The sequence below is a fragment of the Amphiura filiformis genome, chromosome 1 (assembly GCF_039555335.1).
Source record: "Amphiura filiformis chromosome 1, Afil_fr2py, whole genome shotgun sequence".
Lineage (NCBI taxonomy): Eukaryota > Metazoa > Echinodermata > Ophiuroidea > Amphilepidida > Amphiuridae > Amphiura > Amphiura filiformis.
Window position 1 is genome coordinate 80,015,358 of NC_092628.1, and position 25,902 is coordinate 80,041,259.

At 37.1% G+C, this 25,902-nt stretch overlaps 1 protein-coding gene across 1 annotated transcript; it reads left to right on the forward strand.

Annotated features, from left to right (window-relative positions):
• Positions 1-4,251: 4,251 nt before the first annotated feature.
• On the forward strand, positions 4,252-16,523 carry LOC140163417 (arginine kinase-like). Its single transcript, XM_072186746.1, has 5 exons — positions 4,252-4,333; positions 5,244-5,415; positions 10,188-10,311; positions 11,458-11,647; positions 15,845-16,523. Exons 1-5 carry the CDS (start codon positions 4,252-4,254, stop codon positions 16,048-16,050), a joined length of 774 nt encoding a protein of 257 aa, XP_072042847.1. The 3' UTR covers positions 16,051-16,523.
• The last annotated feature ends 9,379 nt before the right edge of the window (positions 16,524-25,902 follow it).

Sequence of the window (25,902 nt, forward strand, 5' to 3'; positions counted from 1 at the left end):
TCATGAGGACACTGACACTCACACTACGTGCTCTATATTATTAGTCCATGATAATATCGAATGATCTGCGATTCATCTTCGTCCTGTGAAAAAATTTGAAGAATAAGCTAGAATTGAAACCTTACGTTGCGCCAAAACAGGCTTATGTAGGCCTGTAAGTGTAAGTGTAAGTGTAATGATAAAGGAATTACCACGGCATCGGCACTAAATGTTCCTGTCAGTCCTGCAGTGCAAAACTTCTCATGCAATTCCATCTTTAACATTACATCCAAATTATAATTACATTGTAAATAATTATTGGAACTGACACCGATTTTTTCCAGGAATATCTTGTTTAAATTGATATTTGATTTATATAACTACTTGTAATTAATAATTTAAAATAATAAACTCTGGATCATGGTTATTATTTTCTAGGCTGTTTCTTTGCTTGATATTTCATGCTATTTCCATTTTCTTAACATGAATATCAGTGAACGAGCCTGCATCATTTATTTACAGTACTTCATTCACCACTTGAAGTGATCTACTTAGTAAAACTGTACTAAAACATCACTTCATCGGGTGGTATTTTAACAACCTGAAGTGTACAGGGGAAGAAGAATTACGCATCGCACACTAGCACATTTAAACATGAATTTACAAATGGAAACATAACATGCATAGGCAGATATACCAGAGTAAAAACTCCGGTACATACCTGCCTGTGCGGGGACTTGAACCCCAGACCTCTCGCTTGTCGGGCGAGCGCTCTACCACTGAGCTACACAGACTGTCCCTGATAAACAGGACTCAAGTCTGGTACTTATGGATATGAGCAGTTAAGGGTAAACACTAAGAACACATTACATACCAGTGTACGAGATCAATTAATGATGCTTACCCGCCAGCCTAATATAATCATATAAACAGAGGAAGAGGCTTACGCATCATACACTGGAACTTGGAAACATTCAAACATTACAAACTAGCGCAGGAGATCAAATTAATGATGCTTAATCGTTATTCAATATCAACATCAATATACAGGGGAAAGAAGAATCTAACGCATCGCACACTAGTACATTTAAACATGAATCTACAAATGGAAACATAACATGCATAGGCAGATATACCAGAGTAAAAACTCCGGACATACTTGCCTGTGCGGGGACTTAAACACCAGACCTCTCGCTTGTCGGGCGAGCGCTCTACCATACAAAACTGCTAAATGCATACAAAATACTTACCAGTTCGAAGCTAAAATAAATATATGATGAAAAATGGAGCAAATTCGCGCGAAAAAATTTCCAACTTAAAAGCTATAATGAGGTTAATTTTTCACTAACTGTAACAAAATTTTGTTCACCCTTGACATCAAATCTTTTTTTTTCTGGTCCGAGGTGGAGCAAAATTTTATTTTTTTGGTCCGAGGTGGAGCAATTTTTTTTAGTCAGAGGTGGAGCAATTTTGCTCAGATGACGTGACAATTTTTTTTCGAAAAACTACCAAGCCCCCCCCCCCTTGATATCTAACGGTGCGTCCCTAAAAATCTGATAGCTTCAAAATCTGTCAACATTTCCGCAATTCGTTGTAGAAGTGACGTAATTAATCGGATTAACTACCATAGCAATAGATGAATACAATTTTGAATATATCGCCCTGCACTACAACGTTCACGCGGTACCTATGCATTGAGCCATAGATATCAAAGAAAAGCTGATCACTCGCACCTGTAAGATTAGTATCTTTGAAAAGAGCGGTATTGTATTCAATCTATGTTTGCTGATTAGTGCAATCTGCTTGTAGTGCAGGGCGATCTACTTAAAAATTGTATTCATCAATTGCTATGATAGTTAATCCGATTCGCTTGTCTTTGTCTTTTGGTTATGTTATGTTTGAAAGTTGCTTTGTTTTGTTAATGAACATATTCAGGATATTTCATGATAAATCGTGTTGTCCTGTCCTTTCCTGACAGAAAACGTGAATATTTATAGGTTAATGAACGCGTATTACTTGTTGGGAGATAAATTAGACAAAATATTGCACGCGCGCTGATGTTGATGCGTCTAATGTACGAGCCCCGAAAGGGGGGGAGTGCGTTAGACGCATCAGCATCAGCACAAGTAATACGCCATCATGCAGTTATTGTTAACTACATGTATGCACACAACACAGGGGCACTCACAATAGGCAGTTGAACCCTACTGGTAGTGCTGTGTTGTAGATATACGAGATGAACTAGTTGGCGTCATATATGAAAAAGTATAAAAGCTATGATTTTAGTACTTTCTCTATGTTTCAATTACTTATTCTTTTCAAAATATCTGAATAAACATTATTTTTCACCAGGTTCGCCGTCGCAAATAATAAAGGAGACAAGGAGAAAAAGTGATCCCGCCTGGGAATCGAACCCAGGACCTCAGGTTTACGAGACCTATGCCTTAACCACTTGGCCACGGGAGCTTCATGATTAGGCTGGTTTATTATTTGCGACGGCGAACCTGGTGAAAATTAATGTTTATTTTTATATTTCCCGTCGATCATGCCACTGTTTTTCCGTAAAATATCTGAATTTGCAACCCGGTACAAGCTTTAATAACGGGGGAGCATACATTTTTATGAGAAAAAAATATACCATCTATATGCAAACTCCCGTGTTATTCCAATGCACATTTTGCTTCACCGAGCCGCCCTGGCTTGGTCACATTTGCAAGAGGCGTGTCACGAAACCGTGATAGGTACAAATTTAGTACTTTCTCTCAATCAAGTATGGTTTATTCCCTACATGTCAATCTTTAAATTATTAGCATAGTCCTTATAATAACGGTGGAGCGCCTTGATGAGTAAATGACAGCAAAGCAGTGAAAAATACCCCAAAACTCAGTCAGTGGATCTCCGACCGTACATGTCAATAGCGTCATTATCAATTGGATTAGTCGACCGTAGCGGACAATTCGATCTCTCATTGGATTTTTAGGCCTATCGCGTGGTAATAAATTTGCGTTGGACAATCGATTACTACAATGGTTTAGTACTGCATATCTCGGTTTAATCTTCACTAAGCGGGTTTATGGCTGGAAAGGTCACGGTGAATTTTCCGTGGACATAAGTGCACTATGCGTTCATTAACCTATTTCATACACGAGAAGAAAAAATACACGTGATTTTTGCTGTTTTATAACAACATTTTCACTTAAAATATTGGAAAATAGAACCAAATATAAATGTATCAACTGGCCGCCCGAAAATTAAAAAAAATCAAGCCTACGAGACGCGAACGCGTGCGAAAGCAATACGCGGAGTGCACATTAGACACAATCAATGCATGGTTTGGATTTTTCTAACGCTTGCTCTGATTGGTTCTCGCTATCTTAGAGTGTATGAAAACAATGCATTGAACCATAGATATCAAAGAAAGGCTGATCACTCGTACCTGTAAGATTAGTATCTTTGAAAAGAGCGGTATTGTATTCAATATATGTTTGCTGACATACACAGCTGACATAAAATAAAATATGGTACGTTTTCTGTCTTTGCTTGTCACGTGGTAGGCCGATGTTGAAGTTGCGATTATATATTCAAATAAGTTTCAAGATGGCTACCAACAAGTCTGGTAGCCGAGCGGTCTACATCCATGATAGCGGCGCGGCGTGAGTTCGAACCCCACCTCTGCCGAACTTAATTTACTTTTTTAATTTCATATTAGGGAAATGTGACTGGGAGAATTTATGTATGGCGTAGGAAGGAGTGGTCCCGGCTACCAGCTGGCCATGTTTTGTTCTGTCCTCTTTATGGGACCTTGACTCTGTTGACTGCGTGTGTGGGGTGGGCGGAATATGCTGGTTAGGAAAGAACTTTCCTGGGGTGGTGTGAGGGAAGTATAGTTGGTTGTGGAAGATACGAGTACTTAACACTTCTGGAAATATTTCATGTTGATAATATAATAAAGTTAGATCATTACCTTTTCCAAATGTGACCATGTGTTTTCTTTTTTAGGAATGATTTTATATTTCAATTTCAAAATTTTATTCCGAATTGTATGCCATTTTCAACAATTCAACTTTGTACGTAAAGAAATGTAAGTCCGGTCTCCTTTCATTGATAGAACACATCTAGCTTTCTGCTTGTTCCCTTAAAAAAAAGCGAAGTATTGCGCTACGCACAGGCACAATGCCTAGACGTTGTATGTTTGTCTGGGGTTGTATCCACAAGCCTCAGCAAACTTTAATACTTCATAGACTTCAATCGCTCCATGCAATACTGCCAATCATGAATATGCAAAACTTCACAGCATACACAGCACGTAGACATGAGCTAGTCACTTCTTTAAGTGTAAGCAGTACGGTGACAAGTAAATCCATGTGTCTAAAAATATGTCACAAATATAATTTAACACCAGGACTTATAATCAATTGCAGTAAACCTTTGACGAGCGCGTATATTTTAAGCATACATCGCGTATTTACTGCGTTGGACGCACTTGTCTCTGATTGGCTGCTGAGGCGATCTGCTGTTGCCGAGTGGAACTTTATGAATGAACTGTGCGCCGTACGCGTTGTTAACTCCAAATTTGCAACATCACGGTAGTCGCGCTCGTCAAAGGTTAACTGCAAAATAGTATAGCTTCAAAGAAATATGCCTTGTAGTATCCACAGATAATAAGATAAACAGCAACTGCATATTTCACACAAATAAGTTGCACTTCACTAGGAATCATCTTCGTCCCGGTACATCACTTTTTTATGTTGGTAGATAACATACTTCTACGCTGACATAGTCCGACGAATAGGACCTGTTTTTTTCTCAGTTACCAAGTACGATAAGTACATTACTTATCACTGCTCATGCAGGCTCTGATTGCTCAAGAAAGTCCACTAACCGCCCCAAATATGAGATAGTGGTCATAGTCTGAGCTGAACATTGTCTGGTAAATAAGAAAAAAAGGTCCTACACGTCGGACTACGCTGACACTGAACGTGTGCATGAAAGACCAAACCTACGGAGACTCAAAAGTACTACGGTATAATTATGTTATTTAATCACACAGACGATTTGATGTGCAATCAACAAAATTTATAACTGATAGGTGCCAAATCCAAATACAAGTCAATACTAAATTTACTAAAAGTTATCTCAAGAACTTGTGTATTTGAGCTTATTATAAAATAAAACAAACGGAGACGGGAAACAGTGAGCTTATTATATATGCTTTTATCATTGTTAATCTTTTAATCCGGTGCATTGTTATTGGTACCTTGCAGCCTTATCATCTCTTAGCGGAGAATTCATCGGCAAATATTACGGTTTACCCACCATGACGCCTGAAGACCATCAGCAACTTATCGATGACCACTTTCTATTTGATCGACCCGTTTCCCGCCATTTTATTAGTGGTGGCATGGCAAGAGATTTTCCTGATGGCAGGGGCATTTGGTAAGTAGGCCAGTTTTGTCTTTAATAAGATTTCCGTAGATTACAATGGGAATGGCAAATCGTTAGATTAATAAGAGTTTACTTTTTAATCTACTTGCGTCCCCTTGATTGTATTATTTTATTATTTTGGGTAGGGAAAATCTACCTGCGCCAATTTATTGTATTATTTTACTTTTTTGGGGTTTGGGGAAATTTCACGAAGTATCATTTATTCGCCTTGATGGAATTAGCCTTGGCTACACCATCCCTGCCATCAATACCGGGGATTTCTTTAGTTTATTGAATGATATCTTTTATCGTAGTTGAGTTCGTAGTTTTTAGCTCTTGGTAGTTGATATCTTAACACCATTTACGTGGTTTAGGTTTCTGTAAGTATCTAATTCTGTTGGCATGATATAGCTTTTTCGACCTCTCTTTTAATAAGATTGCTAGGCTTACGCCATTCACTAACATTTACCTGATTGAAAGGCTGTTTGACGTTCTAAAACACACCTGAGCAGTCGTTCATGTCTTAATCAATCAATCATTCATCAATCAATCATATTTATTTCCATTAAAATTAAAACATACAAATAACAAAATATGATAAAATAATGATGGAGGAGATACAACTAGAAGCAGAAGCCTGTAAAATGTTGTGCCCTGAAACACTCAAAAGTAGGGCCTAAATATATAAATACAGATACACAAAATGAAAAAATACAGTACACTGTAGGGGGAAAAGGAAAATAAACTTGACTGCTCACCTCACACTCATACCCGCACACACCACCACAAAAAATGTTATAGGCATGTAATAAAAAGGTATACACATAAAATTAAATTATGTATAATAAATTTATTCATATCAAATTCGGGTCGATCATCACTGGCCTTAGTAACATAATTTAAAAAATCTAAAACCACCATATATGTTGAATGATTAGATCTGAAACCATATTGTTTTTTTATGCAGAATAATTATAATTTTGAAAAAGTCATATGACCTATTATAATATTATACGTTAGAGAATTTTTGACAGGCATGGTAGCACAGATACAGGTCTATAGTTACCAAAAACTTATCTCTTTTTTTATATTGGCGCAACTTTTGCGATCTTTAACGGGTTAGGCCATTTTTAATCGACTTTCGAAAGGTTTTTTGATACATTCATTGATTTCTCAAATTTTAACAAATAACGGTTCAAATGAAAGCCATTATTGGGGGCTAATTGTTGTATCACTATGAAAGGCCTGACACCAATATAAACACTTATTTCGGTGACCCAAGTTCATGGTCATTTCTGCTCACGCACTTTTTTACAGATGGCCTAGAATTTCATATTTCGGTTTCAGCGATTGCCCGAAAAAGGTGGTATGTTTTTGAAAAGCGTTTCCGCTTGGAATGTAGATAGTTGTTGTTTCTATTACTGTTCGCGATTTTAATTTATGCACTTTTTAGCCGACAATTTTCAATGCATTTTACATAATAGAAATGTCGCTGGCATAAATGCCGATATTTTTAACAGTATCGTTTTTTTAAACCAAAATATCATAAAAAAGAGTTCCCAATACTTTTATGAAACCATAGATACCAAATCGGACTGCAGGTGATGAACAGATTTTGAACTAGAATTAAAAAAAGAACCAGCGTAGGCCTTCTCAAAATGTACTTTCTTTAAATATCGAGTTGTTTAATTTTGGACTGCTTTTTCCTTGTTTTTATAACAAGACAATGCTTTACATACCCCAAACTTCTCACATAGTCTTGGCTAAGTGTCCGTTACTGGTTGATATTATTAGAATTAAACGATTTTCATGATTAACTTACTTTTACCGCAATGTTTTCCCTCGCAATGTTCAAATATATCCCCAAAATGGCGTTGCTTTCAGTCTCACATTAATGACAAGGTTATCCCAAGATGTGTGAGAGTTTCTGACACTATATTCACGGGTATTCTATAGCTATTCAAACATATACAAATTTGGCTGGTTTGCGATAAGCTATACCATTTTCACCCTGATGTGGTAGGCTGGATCCTTCAGTTTTTCAACAACTACGCACGGTCATCGGGTTGTGCTGTTGGTGAATAAGGCAACGTGACGGATTGTGGGTAAATAAAAGACGCCGTCATTAGAGGCCAGAAGGATTCAGGCTACTGATATGGCAGTGACATCAGCACTGTATGAATTTCATTACACTCCCTAGCGTTCGATCAAAGCGCTGATGTACACTCGCACACGCTTAAAGACGCCGCATAGATGCGCGAGCGAAACAGCTGCTTCAACGTGTTGACGTCACTGCCACATCGGGGTGAAAACTGGTATAGGTCAGGCTTCCTCAAATAGGTTTGTTGAAGCGCAACATGAAATAAAAGACTCAAAAGCGCCACTCAATGGCTGCGAAGCAGCTTTCGCGGTGCTTTAGCACGGCCGGGGAGTCAGAGGGTGCCCCCTGTGAAGTTATCGTTTTGTTTTTTTTAAGTTGAGGTGCAAATGACGCCATTTGGTGCAATATTTTGCACTATTTTAGCCTGTCTTTACACGGAGAACATGGGAATTTATTTATTTATTTATTTATTTATTTATTTATTTTAAATCTAAACGGCGCCTCGCGCCACTCGGGAAGCCACGCTATTTGCGGACCCCTGGTATAGGTAATAGATGACTATGAAAACTTTCCGCATACCGAATATGGGTTTAGCCCATATTTAATTGCCTTTAGGCCCTAGGATTTATTTTTAGAAAAGAAAGCCTAAGACTGGAGCCTAATCAATTGAGAAGGGAATGGATTTTGTCACAATAATATCAAAATTAATATCGTCCATAACAAGAAGGAATGCATCACGATTTTTTGATATCCAGCTATAGTATTTTAATTGATTTACACTGAACATGAAGCTATAATATCTCTACTATATAGCTTCATGCACTGGACATTTGCAGACCGACCTTCTCCATGTAGCGAGTACCACATTAGATTGTGTTTACAAGAAATATATAATAAGCGCCACTTCCACGAAATGTCCTATATGCCAGCAACTTTGATGATAATATATTATCTACAACATCACACCTGTTTTTCAAGAACTCTCTTTTATCTATTCACCTCAAAGAAAGGATTAGAATTATTATAATAGAATCCCTGACCTGATGCAACGCATTTTTAATGAGTTGCTGAGGGACTAGAAATCTTTTATGGTTGAATGAACAACGTATGACCACTACACAGGTCATTGGCCTTATTGTGTTCTGGCGGGTTATTTAAAAGCACAGTCCCTGAATTTTTCCAGACAAGGAACAATAGGAACAAATTGCCTGGCAATGGGGTCACATATAATCCCAGTCTATAGTGTGATCAGAACATTATAGGCAGGTAATCATTATAGTATAATCAGTACGAAAAGTCCAATGCGATTTTTAATGTATTTTAAAAAATTCAAAGAACCACTTTTTAGCGGGAATTTTTGCAAGTTACACAGCTGAAGTTGTAAATACTACAATATTACGGCGTAAACAAGAATATGTTTGTTTGGTCTTTGTTCCTATAGCCACATCCCTTAATTCGTCGGATACAACTCCTAAATAAACTTATTGGTTAAAAATAAGCATGAGTGGATAAGCTATTTCATTTGCAACTTGCTTTACTATATCAGATTTCATACCATCATAACCAGGACTTATACCACTTCCAAGTTTGGTCATAATTTTTAAAATTTCATCTTCATTAGTAGGTTTTAAAAAACAGGTCTTATCATTTGCCTCCTTAAGATATGATGAATAGTCATTTCCTAAAGAAAGACCTATATATATTTGCAAAATATTTATTAAATTCAGTTGCAATCGCTGATGAGCATGTATAGGAACTATTTTGGATACAAACTTTTCAGAACATTTACTGGTATTATTACGAATAATTGAATTTAGGAATTTCCATGTATTTTTAGTATCAGCACCATTTTGTAAAAGTCCTGGTTTTCTTTACTTCGCACTGGTGACTCCATTGAAAGGGAAGGTGATTGATACTCACTACTCCCTATTCCAGAAAAATACAGAACTAATTTTTTAGGATTAAAAAAATATTATCCTGTTTTGTCAAAAGAAACATAGCTAAATCCTAATCCTTAAGTTAGTCCTAACTGGCAATAAAAGTCAAATTTTAATATTTGGTCAATTTTTGGAATAAGGGCCAAAAACATTCATTTTTAGGGTGTTTTTCGTATGCTGTGACAATCAACCCCAAAGACTAATTTCAGTTTATGCAGTCTAATATTTGGAAAAGACATGTTTCATTCTGATAACCGATAATTTAATTAAAGAAACACAAAAAAGTGAAAATTATAGCAAAACTTCGGCATATACTCAAGATTTTGAATGCTTAGACTTGTTCCAAGTCTTTTTGAGACTCGATTGTTAGAAAATATGCCGAAAATGCATGTTTTTGGCTCTTTTTCAAGAAATTAGTAAAATAGTGATTTTTTTCTTTTACTGCCAGCAGTTAGGACTAACTAAAGGATTAGGATTGAGCTATGTTTCATTTGGCAGAACTTCATAATATATTTAATCACAAAAAAATAAGTTCTGGAATAGGGAGTAGTATCACGGCTTTCACTGACTTTCACGGGTATTGAACTCGTTGCCCATATTCCAACTCTATCGGAATTTTAATGTCATCAATACTCACGTAAATACTAAGGGGTGTGCAAGCGATTTTTGGCGAGCCGTTTGGAAATGCACCGCCCCTTATCAGTGATTATGTAATTATTCAATTTTCTATAATATCTTGTGAACAGGTACAATGATGACAATAATTTCTTAGTATGGGTGAATGAAGAAGATCACATGAGAATTATATCCATGGAAATGGGTGGCAACATGAAACGTGTATTCAGAAGATTCTGTAAAGGGTTGGCTGATGTAAGTGTACCTTGGATATCAATATGACTATGTTATTGTCCATTTGGCTTCCTGGGAGAGTGACGTCAGTACTTTGTCGGAGTTACTTCACGCGCGTGCAAATGTATCGCCTTTGATCGCACGTGTAAACACACCCCTTCATGCCTTTGTAACCTATACACTTCCAATACAAAAATGCGTGGACAGAGTAATGCATTTGTAATGACGCAGGGCTAGCCAGCGCTATGTCAAAGGTCATTTGAAAAATGACGCTGCCACAGACGAAGCTACATCCAGGGCTTCGTAAAATTAAGCGTATTGCTATAAAGATGACGTCATTTCTTATGAATAAATAATAGCAGCAAAATGACGCTGCCACCAGCAATATAATAGCCTCTTAAAACAGCGTAATGATATGATCAAGACTTAAGCTGAATTAATAATAATAATTATTCTGAAAACGGAAGTCTCTCTTTACCCCCCTCACTCTCTCTAGCGTACCTTTTTTTTTTATCGTACACTGGCGTGTGGTTATCCTGGGTCGCTCGGCCTATATCGAACAAATTCGCTATGCGCGGCTGTTAGTGGATTCGCCCTACTATCACGGCAATTTTTGACACGTAGATATAGGGATGATGACGCTGTGGCATGCCGGAGGGACATATGTGCCATGTTTGTAGGGCTAATTTGGCAGTATAAATTACGAATTTCCTTCCTCTTGCCTCAGAGGCTTATGATAAAATTGTTAGGGATGAAATCAAAATTCGACCGGCGGTTGACCGGCGGTTCCGTCCGGTTGCCGTTGTTTAGAACAACAGGAACCGGCGGTCAACCGCCGGTCGAGTTTTGATTTCATCCCTTATCAGGAGTGGCCTGGATTCCTTCTATGATTGTTCCATCAGGACCCAAGCGTGTCTCCGCATAAGAGACTGTTTAAACAAACAAACAATACATATCTGAATATCCAAAGAAAACTCAGGCATGATAGATGAAACAGATATGCTAAACGAGATTATCTTTTCGAATGAAGTAAGTTTCTATCTGGCGTGACCATTTTCGTGGGACGGTAGGTCTAATAATTATATAGTATTCGAATATCAACACCATCGATCAAAGTGTACCGAGCACTGTGCGGCATTAATCAATCTGCGTTTCTAATTGTATCAGGTGGATGCTAACATTAAGACAGCAGGCAATGAGTATATGTGGAATGCACACCATGGATTCATCTTGACATGTCCTACAAACCTTGGCACAGGTGTAAGATGCAGTGTGCATGCTAAGTTACCCAACCTATCTGCTCATCCGGACTTTGAAAGCACCTGCAAAGCCCTCAGGCTGCAACAAAGAGGCACTAGTAAGTTGACGATTTAGATAAAAGCGCTACGTCATGTACGTGATGTTGGAATTTCGGATGCAGCATTAGATATCAAGGGGGGCTGGGATTTTTTTTGAAGAAAAAAAGTTGTCATGCCATCTGAGAAAAAACAATGCTCCACCTCTGACAAAAAAAAAGAATGCCACCTCAGACCAAAAAAAAAAAGATTTGGTGTCAAGGGTGAAGAGCTGTGAAGAAAGATTAACCTCATATAGCTTTTGAATTGCAAAAGTATTCGCGCTTCGCTTTGCATCATATATTATATTTATTTTAGCTTCGAACTGGTTAAGTATTTTGTGCGCATTAGTTTGAGAAAGATTATTCTGTGAACGAAAACACTTGATTCACTCTACTTCACAGATTTCACCAAAGTCCACCCAATATCAAAATGACAACTATGCCACATGACTGATGGTGTTACGTAGGGATGCATCTGGGTATAATTTTTTGGTGAAATATCCTCTCATGAATCTATGTTTTGACGAAAATAATCCTGAGACATGAATCTAATTTGAAAAATTTCAAGTTCCTCGCTACGTGCTAAAAACTCACCATGTGAACCAGTAGCGTAACCAGCAGGGGGCACTGCCGAGTGCCCCTGACAAAAAATGAAAGAGAAGAGTGCCCGCCTTACTTATAATGAAATAGAATATTGAGAAGGCAAAAGGGGCAGGAAGTCCGTTTCCCACCAAAATGAGTATATAATACCATATTTTTGCCCGATACAGCCCTCTTTGGAAACTCGGAGACTTTATATGTACAGTCTCTCAAAAAACCCGCATATCGTCAGCCTGCTACGCTAATTGCTTACGTCATTTTTTGAAATTTTGAGAACAAAGAACAAAATGTTGTTCAAGCATGCATCAGTTACACTCATAGAAATTGTTCGTTGGCATTACTCAGTAAGTTGATGTAAGTCGTTGCGTCAACTTTCCGAGTAATGCCAACGCGTACAATTTTGAGTAACGCTGACTCGATATCATTATGTTGGTCGTGCTCATTTGCACTTACTTTATTGAGTTGTTACAACTCAGAAAATGAAACTAGCCTAGGTTAGCATAATTTTCTAGAGGTGTGCTATAGTATACAAAATTTTGCACTGATTACAAAAATAAATATTTGAATACTGCTAATTGTGCAGAAAATGATCCAATTTAGTGAATTAAGTAACAAAGTACCAAATTGGGATAACTCAAAACAATAAGTACCAGTAACTTAATATGAACGAGTTACATCAACTTACATGTTGAGTTACAATAACTCAACTAATTGGTTCTTATGAATCTTGTTTATTTTTCTAAGTTCCCTAAACTTGAAGTCAAAAGTTGGCATTACTTAAAAAGTTGACGCAACGACTTACATCAACTTTTTAAGAAATGCCAACAAAGTTGATTAGTTGACGGAACTTTTGAGCTTTTTCAGCATTTTTAAGTTCGGATAACTAAAATGAATTTTGTTTTGGCAACTTTTACACTATTTTGAGTTGTCCAAACTTACTCCTTTTGAATTGCGCCAACAAGGCGAACAAGTCATTTCTATGAGTGTACGTAATCACCCTAATTATTTCGGATTATTCCCTTTCATTTTTATCATTATCATTTGTTCTTGTGCAAAGATTGGTGAATAAATATGTTTAAATGCATGATTGACCCATATTTTGTACTTCGTTCTCAAAATTACAAAAAATGACTTAGGCAATTAGCGTAGCCAGCAGGCTGACGATATGCATATTTCCATGTCACACATAACTTGTGCTGCAATCGGGAACAAACCTATGCTAAATAGCCTTCCCAATTTTGCGTGTTCAAATGTCGCGCTCTAATCCCTATTCCAGAAACAGCACTATTTTTTGGAGATTAAACAATATTATCCTGTTTCGCCAAATTAAACATAGCTAAATACTACTCATTTACTAAGTTCTAACTGCAACCATCGAAATAAGTCTTGGAACGCTTGCATGTAAATAACGGAAAACTGTCACCCCTCTCCCCGTGCAGCGGTTTCCCAATGTGTTCCAACATTGATTGATGGGGAAAGGGGAAGGGGAAATCATTGTTGTAAATGTCATGTTTGTTCCCAAACACAATATACGTCATTTCCATGATCATAAGAAATTCTGCACGGAATTTCGACAGTGTGCCAAGCGTTCCAAGTACTTTTTTCGAAGATTGTCTCTACCGAATTCAAAATATTTCATCTAAATTTCGTTTTTGTCTCATAACTCAAAACCGGAATGTCGTATGAGCTTCAAATTGCACACGATTTGAGAGTGGATTATATGCTTTGCAATCATATCAAAATTGTTGATAAAGAATTTGGTTTATTTAGGAAGTGGTCACTGAAAACACCCCCTATGCTAAATTACACACGTTTCATGCCTCTAAACTGCTCTAAAATGTCGTTTTTGTCCATAACTCAAAAACAGAATCTTGTATGAGCTTCATATTGCACACGATTTGAGAGTAGATAATATCCTTTTGAATCATAATAAAATTGTTGATAAAGATGTTGGGTTATTTAGGGAGTGGTCACTGAAAACACCTCCTATGCTAAATTACACAAGTCTATTTTTTCTTTAAGTGTATTCAGTTATTGTTTTCTTTTTTCTTTTCTTTTTTTCTCATCGCAAAATAAATAAATAATATTCAGAAATGAGTTGTTTCAAATTGTTACATCATAATCTTTCTGATTCGCTCGGATATGCCTATACTCAGCAAACACAAGGTTTAGAGAAAACATTTACATGTTGGGTTATATCATAAAGGGTACAAAACGTTTTAATAACATTCAAAAACATTTTGGAAAACATCCTGCAAAACATGATATTGTAAAACAAATGTATTTGTAGTGTTTTTGAGTTATGAGACAAAAACGAAATCTGACTCAATACCATACACTAGTGGGCCATACTTACGAAACTTGTGTGGGTATTGCATTCTAATTTTTGGAAAACAAACTTTTTTATATCTTTCATAACCAATATTATTATTAAAATTAGCATAAAAGATTTATGAGCAAACTCACAGCCTATGCTACAAATTTTGGAATGCTTAGACTTGTGCCAAGTTTTTGAATTTTGTGACTGAAATTGTCGGAAATCATGCAAATTGCATGTTTTTGGCCCATTTCCCCTGCAATTGCAAACTATTCAAATTTGAATTTTATTGCCAGTTACAACTAACAAAAGGATTACATTTTAGCTATTTTTCATTTGGCAAATCAGGATAGTATTTTTTAAAAGCAAAAGAATTCTGGAGTACATACATCAGTAAACATCAACAAAGGAGCCAGGCAGGCTTCGTGACAAAATGACATGCAATTTCTGCCGCACTTGTGTCCAATCATGATACATACATAAATATTTATATAGCGCTGCTACATTTAGAACGTAGCGCTCAAAACAAAAAACAAAAAACTGATTGTGATTCCCTAATACCAAATTGCAGTCTATTCCAGGTGCGAGGCGCAACATTAGGAGAAGGTCCTGCGTTCAGCTGACATGAGTGTTTTGATTGTGTTGTGCTCTGTCAGGAGGGTGGTATCAGAAGCAGAACGCAGGCCAGCACGTGCAGGGCAGTGCAGGGAAACACAATTATACTCATCAGGAACACTCTTGGTGAAGCATTTAAACACAGTAACTAAAACTTTGAAATTGATGCGCTCTTCAACAGTATAATAATACTGTAATGAAATTTTCTCTTTTCTATGAAACTTTAAGCCCGGGACATGATATACTGATTATCGTGTTAAATTTGATCATTCAAAACAATGTGACAGATTGTCAGTCTACACGGTAATTAGTATTTGCCATCCATTTGGGTGACAGAGTATGCTCACAGGGCTGAAAGATTCATAGAAATGAGGAAATCTTTAATAGTTTTGTCAAATTATCATTCCTTTCGAAAGAATTCTTATTATAAATTTCCCAATAGTAGTTGACACGGGTACGGGCTAACACATTTATCAAATGACGTCCATTCCACGATCGGTTTAACGTATAGTTACGAAGTCCTGTGTAATAGTACGCAGATATATAATATTCATTAGCAACATCTGATCCTGCTTCGATAATTATCTTTAAAGCGATTTCATGATATGATATACACTTTTATTCCCAAAATTTATTCGTTCTTTTACCATTCACCCTTTTTATGCTCATATATTTTATACATGTAGATGGCGAATTCACCCAAGTCATTGGTGGTGTCTGCGACATCTCCAATCTCGACAGGCTCGGCTCATCTGAAGTACAGCAGGTACAGATCGTCGTGGATGGTGTGGTTAAACTGATTGAGTTGGAAAAGTGTCTGGAAGAAGGCGAGAATATTGATGATAAATTACCTGACTGCCAGATAGCAATAGGTTCAAAACCAAAGGAGTAAGGCCGTGAGCAAGGGATACTAGCTGGGGTTAATATTTTGAATGTAATCAGTGGTAATAGGGTCACCGTGTAGTTAAACTAAACTTTTTTTGCCGAAGCAGCCTGTACCTAGCTATAATAAAAGTCCGAGATGATAAAGAAACTAGTTCGCATCTGACGGTCATCTGTCATTATTAGTCAAAACGGTCATCTGTCATTATTAGTCAGTGGAGTGGTCTATTAGTAGGCATGTCCACTAAAACGTGAAGTACTTTTAAATTGATTCAGACCTAACTTATTGACTGGGAATTGATGAAAGAAACATTTTGGCGTTTAAATGATTTTAATCGGACGTTTCATTCCAGAGATATGGCCTTTAGAGTGTCACGGTTTTATATAGGGCTGCTAGAACATGTTAAAAAGTCCAAAATGGAATACTAACAGAAAGTACAATTTTATGGTGCTTTTTCTTAATATATTTATTAACTAGCGTTATCTGGAACATTTTATTTGCTTATAACCACATGAAATAAGATCATCCTGAAAATTTAAATGACTTTGTTGCCATACAACCAAAAATATAAGACCTAAAAACCCATTCGCTACTTGCACGGTTCCGCCATTATGCACTATGTGCGGGGAGAGCCTCGAACTGGCAGCATACATGAAAGGAAGAATTATGTAACCTTACACAGAACGTTATGACTAGTTCAATTCCCATTCATGTATGCTGCCAGTTCGAGGCTCTCCCGCACATATGCATAATGGCGGAACCGTGCAAGTAGCGAAATGGTTTGTTTGGTGGAACCTCAAGTATGATCATAGATGGCTGTCATGGAAAATGTCTCCATAGAGGAGCTGAACAATAAGTGCCTTTTTTTTCAAATGAATAGCGGCAGTCTTAAACATTGTTCAATCTTTTAAGGTCAGAACATTTTATCTTCAAAAATGATTATATTTCATCATGATATAAGTTTGGTAACATTAATCACTACCAATTTTGAGAAATTTGCGCCAACTCAAAGGTTATCTTTACTACGTTGAGCCAATATACTGTGTGTGTATGGAAGCCATGATGTAGCATATCTAAAATGCACATGGTGGTCAGAAGTACATAATTTGAGATGGGTTTCGGCAGGCTTAAACATTCTTTAATTTCTTAACATCCTGTACATTTTGTCTTCAAAAATAGTTAAATTTTATGAGTATGTAAGTTTGCTTGTCTGAATCAATCCAAATTCGGAGATAATTGCGTTTCAACACCTGATGCACAGAATGGTGTCACTTCAACCTGTTGTAGTTCTCATCTCATTAAATTTTTCTTTAGGTCCTCTCTATTTACTGACCAATCAGGAAAAAGATTGGTTAATGTTTTCTGGTGGAATCAGGAATTTCTTGAAACACCCTGATATAGGCCTACATTGGATCACAACAACCTACTGTATGCCATTTAACAGGCCTGGAATTTCCTGTATCGATCAGTTTCTTCATAGACAATACATGTGTGAGTGCATTCACACAGTAAATGGAAAATCGTTCTAGTGGCAACTGTATTGACAGTGGGTATCCCTACTATTAGTAGACACATCAGGCTGTCATAGAGGTGCGCGTATGTATCGCGTTGTATGCGTAGATGCAGTGCGGAATACTCGCACGCGCTAGCAGTACGTGCAACAAAAGATGTGAAGTTGTAAACAAGTTTCGTTTATTTTAGAGTTTACAGTTATTAAAATAATATTTAGCTAACTAAGAATGAGAATAAACGATAGGAATCCTCTACCTGCGCCGGCATCCACTACTCAAAATATTGGACCTGCCTGTCGTCTATCATACTAGGTAGGATAGTCAAATAAAAATTCCTATCGTTTATTCTCTAATTCAACAACTCTTCCTTTATATTGCTCGGAGGTAACCGTTATAATCCACACTTACACAGTATAGTAGATTATACGAGAACGCAGCAGGCATACGCGTTACGCGTGAGCACGTATAATTCGCCATGCCTAAACCTGTGTGCTTACAAACCATTGCCGTTGTATTGCTGATACCAACAGCGAAATCACCGATCTCCTTGTAATTCTTTTGAAAGGGATTCAATCATGTTTTACCATTATTCATCACCGTTTAAACATTCGCGTCCGCTTACGCATCTTTGTTGAACGGTGATGAATATTGGTGGAATTCATAAATCAACTCAGAGGCTACTTGTTTACTACGATTTGTCGATGTCGTGTTGACTGAAATTTCTGAACGCAGCGGAAAGAGCGTTCCTTATACAATCCATACATACTGAAAACACCATGTCAGTAATGCCTAGAAAAGCTTTTTTTGTTGTTGCCTTGTAAAAATACCGACATCGCCCGCCATTTCTCTGCGACCCCTTTTCTCTGATAAAGGCATCAGATGAATCAAGTTCCTTTTTATACGCGCTACTTTAAAGGGCCGAGGGGAGTTTGATTAACAGGATCGTCAGATGCAAAGTAGTTTGTTTATTTATTTCTGACCTTTATAGTTTATCTTAAAGTTTTATAGCTTATCTTAAATCTACTTGCGCTCCCAGAATGGGTTTTCTACTTTCTCATTGTTAATGATTGTTAAAAAAAAAGTAAAAGATTTAGAAATAATAAAAATTAATTTTCATAAAAACCTTGAATTTGTGGTCTGACTTTTAATTAAGCGAAGTCAAATAAAAACTAAATTGTTATTGGGAAGAACAATGCCTGGCCTTGTGTATGAATGTTTTTATACCCTTGTGTATGGTTTCTATGGTTTCCATGTTTTTCTGGTTTTTCCATGAACTGGTACGACTTAGGACTCGTGATAAACGACGATTAATTTTGTAATAATAAAATGAAAATGCTGGGTCACTCACGACGTCATTTGTAATTCATGTCAAAACCTGGGGAGGACCACATCCGTGTTACTGTATACGCAGAGGATAATTTAAGGAAGCCCCATCATGCACTGCAAACGTAATATCGCTAGAGTTTCAACTGCCACTTTACTTTTCAAATCCCATTGAATTATGTGCAAAAGATGTTGTTTAAGAATTGTGGGTGTGTCATTATTACTTTCAGAACAAAAGTGATGTATGCATAAAGGATAATTCACACCTGTAAGTAACATAAAATGTGAAATCGACTAGCATTTTGAATGCGTTTTTATTGTAAATATATCAGTCCAAATTCAAATTTAACCATGCCCGTCAATGCAATGTGCGAGCAGTGGTGTCATGTTCACTCACACAGCTGTCCTAACCGCAAGTCAACACAGTGGCGTGGTGGGAAGTGCTTAAATCATCCTCTGCTGTGTACGTGCGCAATCGATACTCAATGATCCAGACAATACCGTTTGAATATACCGCCCTTATGTATGCACCTGCTTGACACATCTTGTCACTTGCGGGAAGATATACTATAGGCCTACCCTAATAGCTTACAATAGATACCCCACCCTAAATAGCTCTCTTCGTTACCTCGCTGTGCCATTATATACGCGTAGTGTACGTACTTTTGAACCATATTTTGTTCAAAAAATGATAGGAAGGACTGTTTTCAGCTAAAATGTTGGTTATCAGCAGATGCTTAATGATACCGGGAAGTGTTGCAGAAAGGTAAGCGTACTCTTTATTTATTCAAAATATCACATATCAATGAATTTAAATTGGAATTCCAAAAAGGAAATGTCAGGTCAAAATTCTCACCTTAGAATTATTGTGAAATAAAATCAAACCAAATTTAGGCTCCGCAAACAACGTCCAATTATTCCCATTGGTGTTTGCTACACGTGCATATAATAAATTATGATTTGGGGCTAATTTGAGAAGAGTTAATGCCTCGAGTTTCAAAATACACCGAGTGATGTTTTTTATCAAAAACATCGACAATTCAAGACTCTGTAAAAACAAATCAAGAATTTTCTGGGATAATTGCAACTAAGTATAATGAAAGTTATGATCTAAGCTACCAGATGCATCATTAATTTCCTGACTATGATATTTAGTTGTGGGAAAAGATTACTTTAATGTTTTGGCGGGATTATTTCCCGCCAAAAATTTCAACCAACAAGAGCATGTAGCCTTAAAGTTAGTTTTCTTACAAGCCTGGCTCACTGACTTGTAATCAATTGAAACAAAACCACCAAAACGACACATTAATTGAAGGATCTATGACAAATATATATATTCTATGGTCTTTAATATCACCAAAACGTTGTGTCAACGTAACAGATTAAAGTTGTTACATAAACAATAAAACAATGCAATTACTGATTTAGCTAATTAATAAAGCTTTATAGTTTTGATGGTGCAAGGTTGTAGTGAATATTCAGAGTTACAGAGTACTTTAAAGTGATCACGATGGAGCGCTCATTGAAGCTTGAATTGAAGTTACCACATTACTTGCTGTTCATGTTAAGCTTCTTGACGCCGGAACCGTGATTCAATATCTTCTTAAATCTGCATTATAATAAAGTCATCCTACCATTCAAGCACACAGAAGAGAGTCCAGGAGAGTTTGTGGTTAACATGACAAACTCTTAATGTCCTTTAGGATGGCATTTACTGCCAAATCTGGAGACATTTGTCTCCCGTAAATTGTGTCACCTTTTACCCGATGACATCGATTTTGTCAGTCCTAATAGCTCCTAATATTCCAGAGATTTGTATCATGACGTCATATCATTTAAATATGCAAATTAGAGTCTGCTATTTCTCATTAATATGCAAGTCAGTCTGCTGCCCTCTGGTTGCTGTAAATCATCCATATAGAGGGTGTCCTTCTAAGTTATCACCATGGCACCAATTAAGATCATTATTTCTTTATGATGACTTTTATATAAGTTTTCCTTGCACAATCATATAATATATAACCAACCGCAATCAACTGGCATGACAAGGGTCAAGGGCGTAACACCACCCTCCTTAAAGGAAAGAAATCTTCACATAAGATTTCTTTACAAAAGATTTCTTTACACACTTTTACTGAAATTTTTAAATCACCTAATGTTACTTGCATGTAATTTACACTAAAAGTTTTACAGTGTAAGAACTACTTGTGACTAATTATATTTCTAGCAACAGAGTTGCTGAACCGCCAGAATCAACTCAAGGCACTCCTTCTCTACACTGCGCTTTTTTTTTAATTCACTTTTCACAAATCTTTCAGAACACACAAATATCAATCAACAATATACTGATCAAAACTTCCTTACATAAATTCTGCGGTATTGAAATATAGGCCTAAGTTTCTTAATTTTCATGGAATTAAGTTTTTTAAATCACCTTTTCCTGAAATGAGTATTACTGTAAGTTTAAAACAATATTTCAAACGCACTTTTTTCACCACACAATGTTTACATATCATATTCAATATTGATGTACATACCTTTTAACATCAGAAAATCACGCGCCTTTTATTGAAGGTACACAAAAGTATGTACACTTAATAATGCTCTTGAAAGAGCATCTGGGATGACATTGTCCTTCCCAGCTACATGCTGAATGTGGAGGTCAAATTCCTGGAGGAAAATGGACCATCTCATGATGCGTCTACTTTTGTTTTTTAATTTGTGTAAGAAGGTCAGTGGGTTGTGATCAGTGAATACCAGGATGGGGAATGCACTTCAAAATGCTGAACCGCCAGAATCAACTCAAGGCACTCCTTCTCTACAGTGCTGTAATTTCTCTGGTGCTTGTTGATTTTTTGGAGTAGTAGCACACAGGGTGATCAATGCTATCAGGACCTTCTTGGAACAGCATAGCACCACATCCCACATCACTAGCATCCACAGCCAATTTGAATTGTTTGTCAAAATCAGGGGCAAGCAAAATAGGTGAACTGATCACTAATCATGATCGACTTAATCTTTTGAAATGCATCGTTGCATTCATCAGACTACACGAATGGGGTATCTTTCTTGAAAAGATTGGTCAGGGGACTGGCTAAGGTGGAAAAATTTGAGCAATTAGCCCACCATGCCAAGAAACCGTATCAAGTCTTTCTTCCCTTTTGGTGGGGGATATTTCTCAATGGCTTCTACCTTTGCCTCAATGGCCTCACTTTACCCATACCAACTTCATGGTTTAGATACTTCACTGTTGCATGACAAAATTCACTCTTGAGGAGATTTATGATTAGGTTTGCTTCTGATAACCTTCGGAATAACATATCGAGTGCTGCCAAATGCTCCGGCCATGTTTCCGTGTGAATAATCAAATCATTTGCGTAGGCTTCACAATTATTGTCAATGTCTGATACTAGATTGTTGACCATTCTTTGGAACGTGGCGGGCGCATTTTTTAACCCAAATGGCATGACTCGATACTGATACAACGAAAATGGTGTGCAAAAGGCAGATATCTCTTTTCCTGTCTGTTAAAGGTACCTGCCAATACGGCCCTGATTTGGTAAAACGATCTAACTTGAAATCACAAAATTAGCCAAATTTTTGCAAATAAAAAGATTTTTATATTTTCTAAGATATTAGATTTGTTTAGTAATTTATTTTATTCAAAAAGAAAAACATCAAGTGTTCAAAAGCTCTTTTTCCTGAAACAGCGATTTTCAAGTTAGATCATTTAGGGCCGAATATCCCTTGAGTAAATCAAACTTACTGACATATTTGGCGTTTCCAACCCTATCTATACAATCATCTATTCTAGGGATTGGATATGCGTCTGTTTTGGAACACTTGTTGACTTGTCTCATGTCTGCCACAACTCTAAATGAGCCATCAGGTTTTGGGACCATTATGCATGGTGATGACCACTCACTTTAGCTCGGTTCAATTATCCCATTTTCAAGCATGTAATCAATCTCGTTCTTGAGACATTTCATTTTCTGAGGATTGAGCCTATAGGGATGTTGCTTGATGGGTGGAGTGTCACTCACATCAATATCATGCATAGCAGCACAAGTTACTGATGGTGTATCTGGGAATCAACTCTAATCTCTCTGAATCAAAGCTTTGATTTGCTCTTCATAATGTTCCCAAAACTAACTTCTAAAATTTAATCAGTACTATATTTGGTTCTGATAAATGGTGACATTATTTCTTTGATCGGTTTGTAGCACAATACGAACAAGGAGAAAGCAATCTCCAGGTGTGATTTTATACGGGGCATACATTTGAAATAACAACATGAACGCGTTTTTGGTCTCGTTAACGTGGTCTGTAAAGAGGATTCTAAATATTTGTATAAACCCACCAAAATAATCTAAAGCTATATTTTATGCACCAACATTTCTTTTACTGCGTTCAAATTTATACGTCTTTTATACGTTTCTTTCCGTAACCTTAAGGCTTTCTGGATCTCAATCCTTAATATATATAAACTAGATTTTCTTTAAGAAAACCAATAATCCTGGATACAAAAGGTACAACCCACCAATGCACATACACGTGTATTTAAATCCAATGTGATTAAACAGGGGCACGGCACCAACTGGTCCAATGATGTAGGGTAATGTGGATCCATAGCTCGCTATAGCCATCACTCGTCCATATGCATGATGGAACTTTGTCTCCGCGATGATAGGCAGTAGTGTCGTAATTGCATAGCGAGCTGAAGCAGCGCAGTATAGGTAAATGGCTACGTCCAATCCAGCTAGCCATGTAGTTGGAGAATATGGTAAGCATGTTGTAGGTATAACACAGAGAGCTAGATGGATCATCCCGTATAACCACACCCATTCTGGATAACGTTGCGCAAAGCGAGTGCCGATCATGTACGCGGGAATAAGGACTATTCCTCCAGCACCCCATATTAATCCAATTATCTCCGGATCAGCATTGAAATTCCAACTTGCCCATACACCTATAATTGACTCAAGAGAAACTCGCGTCGTGAATGCTATAGTGAGACTACCGGTAGCAATTATCAATTGGTAATCAGTTAATATTTCGAAAATAGATACCTTTGAAGTTACTCCGGAAGGTACAGATTCATATAAATGTTCGTTTTCCAAATTATGATCGTTACTGTGTAAATGAAATTGTAGTAAAACTACAACCAGAATAAGAATACCGACAGGGATCATTGCAGTGAACCAAGCATACACACCGAAATGTTTGATAACAGAACCGGCAATGGGACTTTCCAGAATCGAAAATATTATAGCACACATTGCTAATGCTATGACCTTTTGTGATGTTTATGGTCTGTTGGATAAACCTGGATGATTCTGGCCATACCTACTGGAAGTATAAAAGCAACAGATACCCCTTGGAGACATCTAGCTATTAACAACGCCCAGAAATCGCTTTGGAATGACAGTAAAACGGTCAAAATAAGCGCAGTGAGAATACCGATAACAGCTGCAAAATCGTAGCCTAAGTGATCGCCGATACTGCCGGCAAATGGCGCTATTATAATATCAGTAATCGGAAACACGATCGATATTATCACCATCTTGGACGACATCAATGTTGATTTGCTGACACGGGTATTATTAATCGTGTTAATGGTGATGTTATTATCATCGATGTGTTCATAATACGCCCAGCTCCATTCTGTTACGCAAGGCGCAATTGGAAGCAACATTCTCCCGTAAATCAAAATAGCTAGACTGCTTAAAAGTCGGAAAAGTTTTTGTTTCGGAGTAAATGTATCACCTTCTGACGTCATCTTTGCCCAAATATAACAACTAACTCGGATGAAGTATTATAGACTGTAGTGATATCGGCTCTGAATATTCCACTGGGTCTGTAGCGAATCTATAAAAGACGATAGCAAACATAATATTGTAAGTATTTTAAATAAGTATAAAATCATGTAACATTAATGATGAGGTGGTGGAGGATCACGACGACGATGATGAGGATGATGATGAACTTGCTATATTTGGGGCAGAACGAAGAACTTGTATTACAGATTGATATCTGGTAGAGTACAGTACTCTATGACGTATACCATGTACAGTACATACGAGGGTGCATCTGGTGCCCCTTTTTTTCAGAATTGTCTGTTTTGTATCTGTCCTAGTTTAAATTTGTTCCATTGCCTAAATAAATGCCTACTGCAGAATTTTAGTAAATTTGAACATGATTAAGGGGAGCCTCTAAGAGGTTGAACATTTAAAATGCAAGTTGCCGAATTCGGAAGGCTTGAAGGCTTGTATTTCAAAAACTTTAAATTTGAACAAAATTTGACCAGAATCAAATACTTTTTCTTCAAGAATGGCACATATTTAGTTACTACATGGTACATATAGGTCCGTAACCTTGTGATTGGGGTCATTGTGATGCCCCCTCCAGAAAAAAATCCGCTTTCCTTTCATTAATGGTAATATGGCTCAAAATCAGGATGGAATTAATTGAAAAAATAACTATTTTCAATCTGGGCTATACAATATTTTTGTCATTAAAGTAATGGTTAAACCAGGGAAGTGGTTAAACCTATCTATGAGTTGACTTCTGACGTCATTGCCTGGCAGTATGCGCATTGCGTACATTATCACCATTGTTCCTTGCCTAGCCTGGCAGTATTATAAGTGCACATCATATTTTGTTTAGGGTCTGTGCTTTTAAAAAACCCGCCACATCACAATAAGCTTATTAAACAGTGTAGTGGTTGTATGTGGTTCACTCAAGCATATCAAGTCCCTTGCCTTATAAACATTGAGGTCAACTCATCTAGATACATCCCCCAACCCCCTTAACAATCTTTGTTATGAAAGCTTATGAACATGGATATAGAGTATAATAGGATTATAGACCCTCCCTCGGGTCCATGGAGAACGACTGGTAATGTAGATTACATAGCATTAAAAATCAACCCAATACATGGACCCTCCCAGTCTGTAAGCAATTTGCCTTCCAGCTCCCAGCATTTTGTGGGAGTTCACTTTTACCGATCCTGGTTCAGGCGCACTTT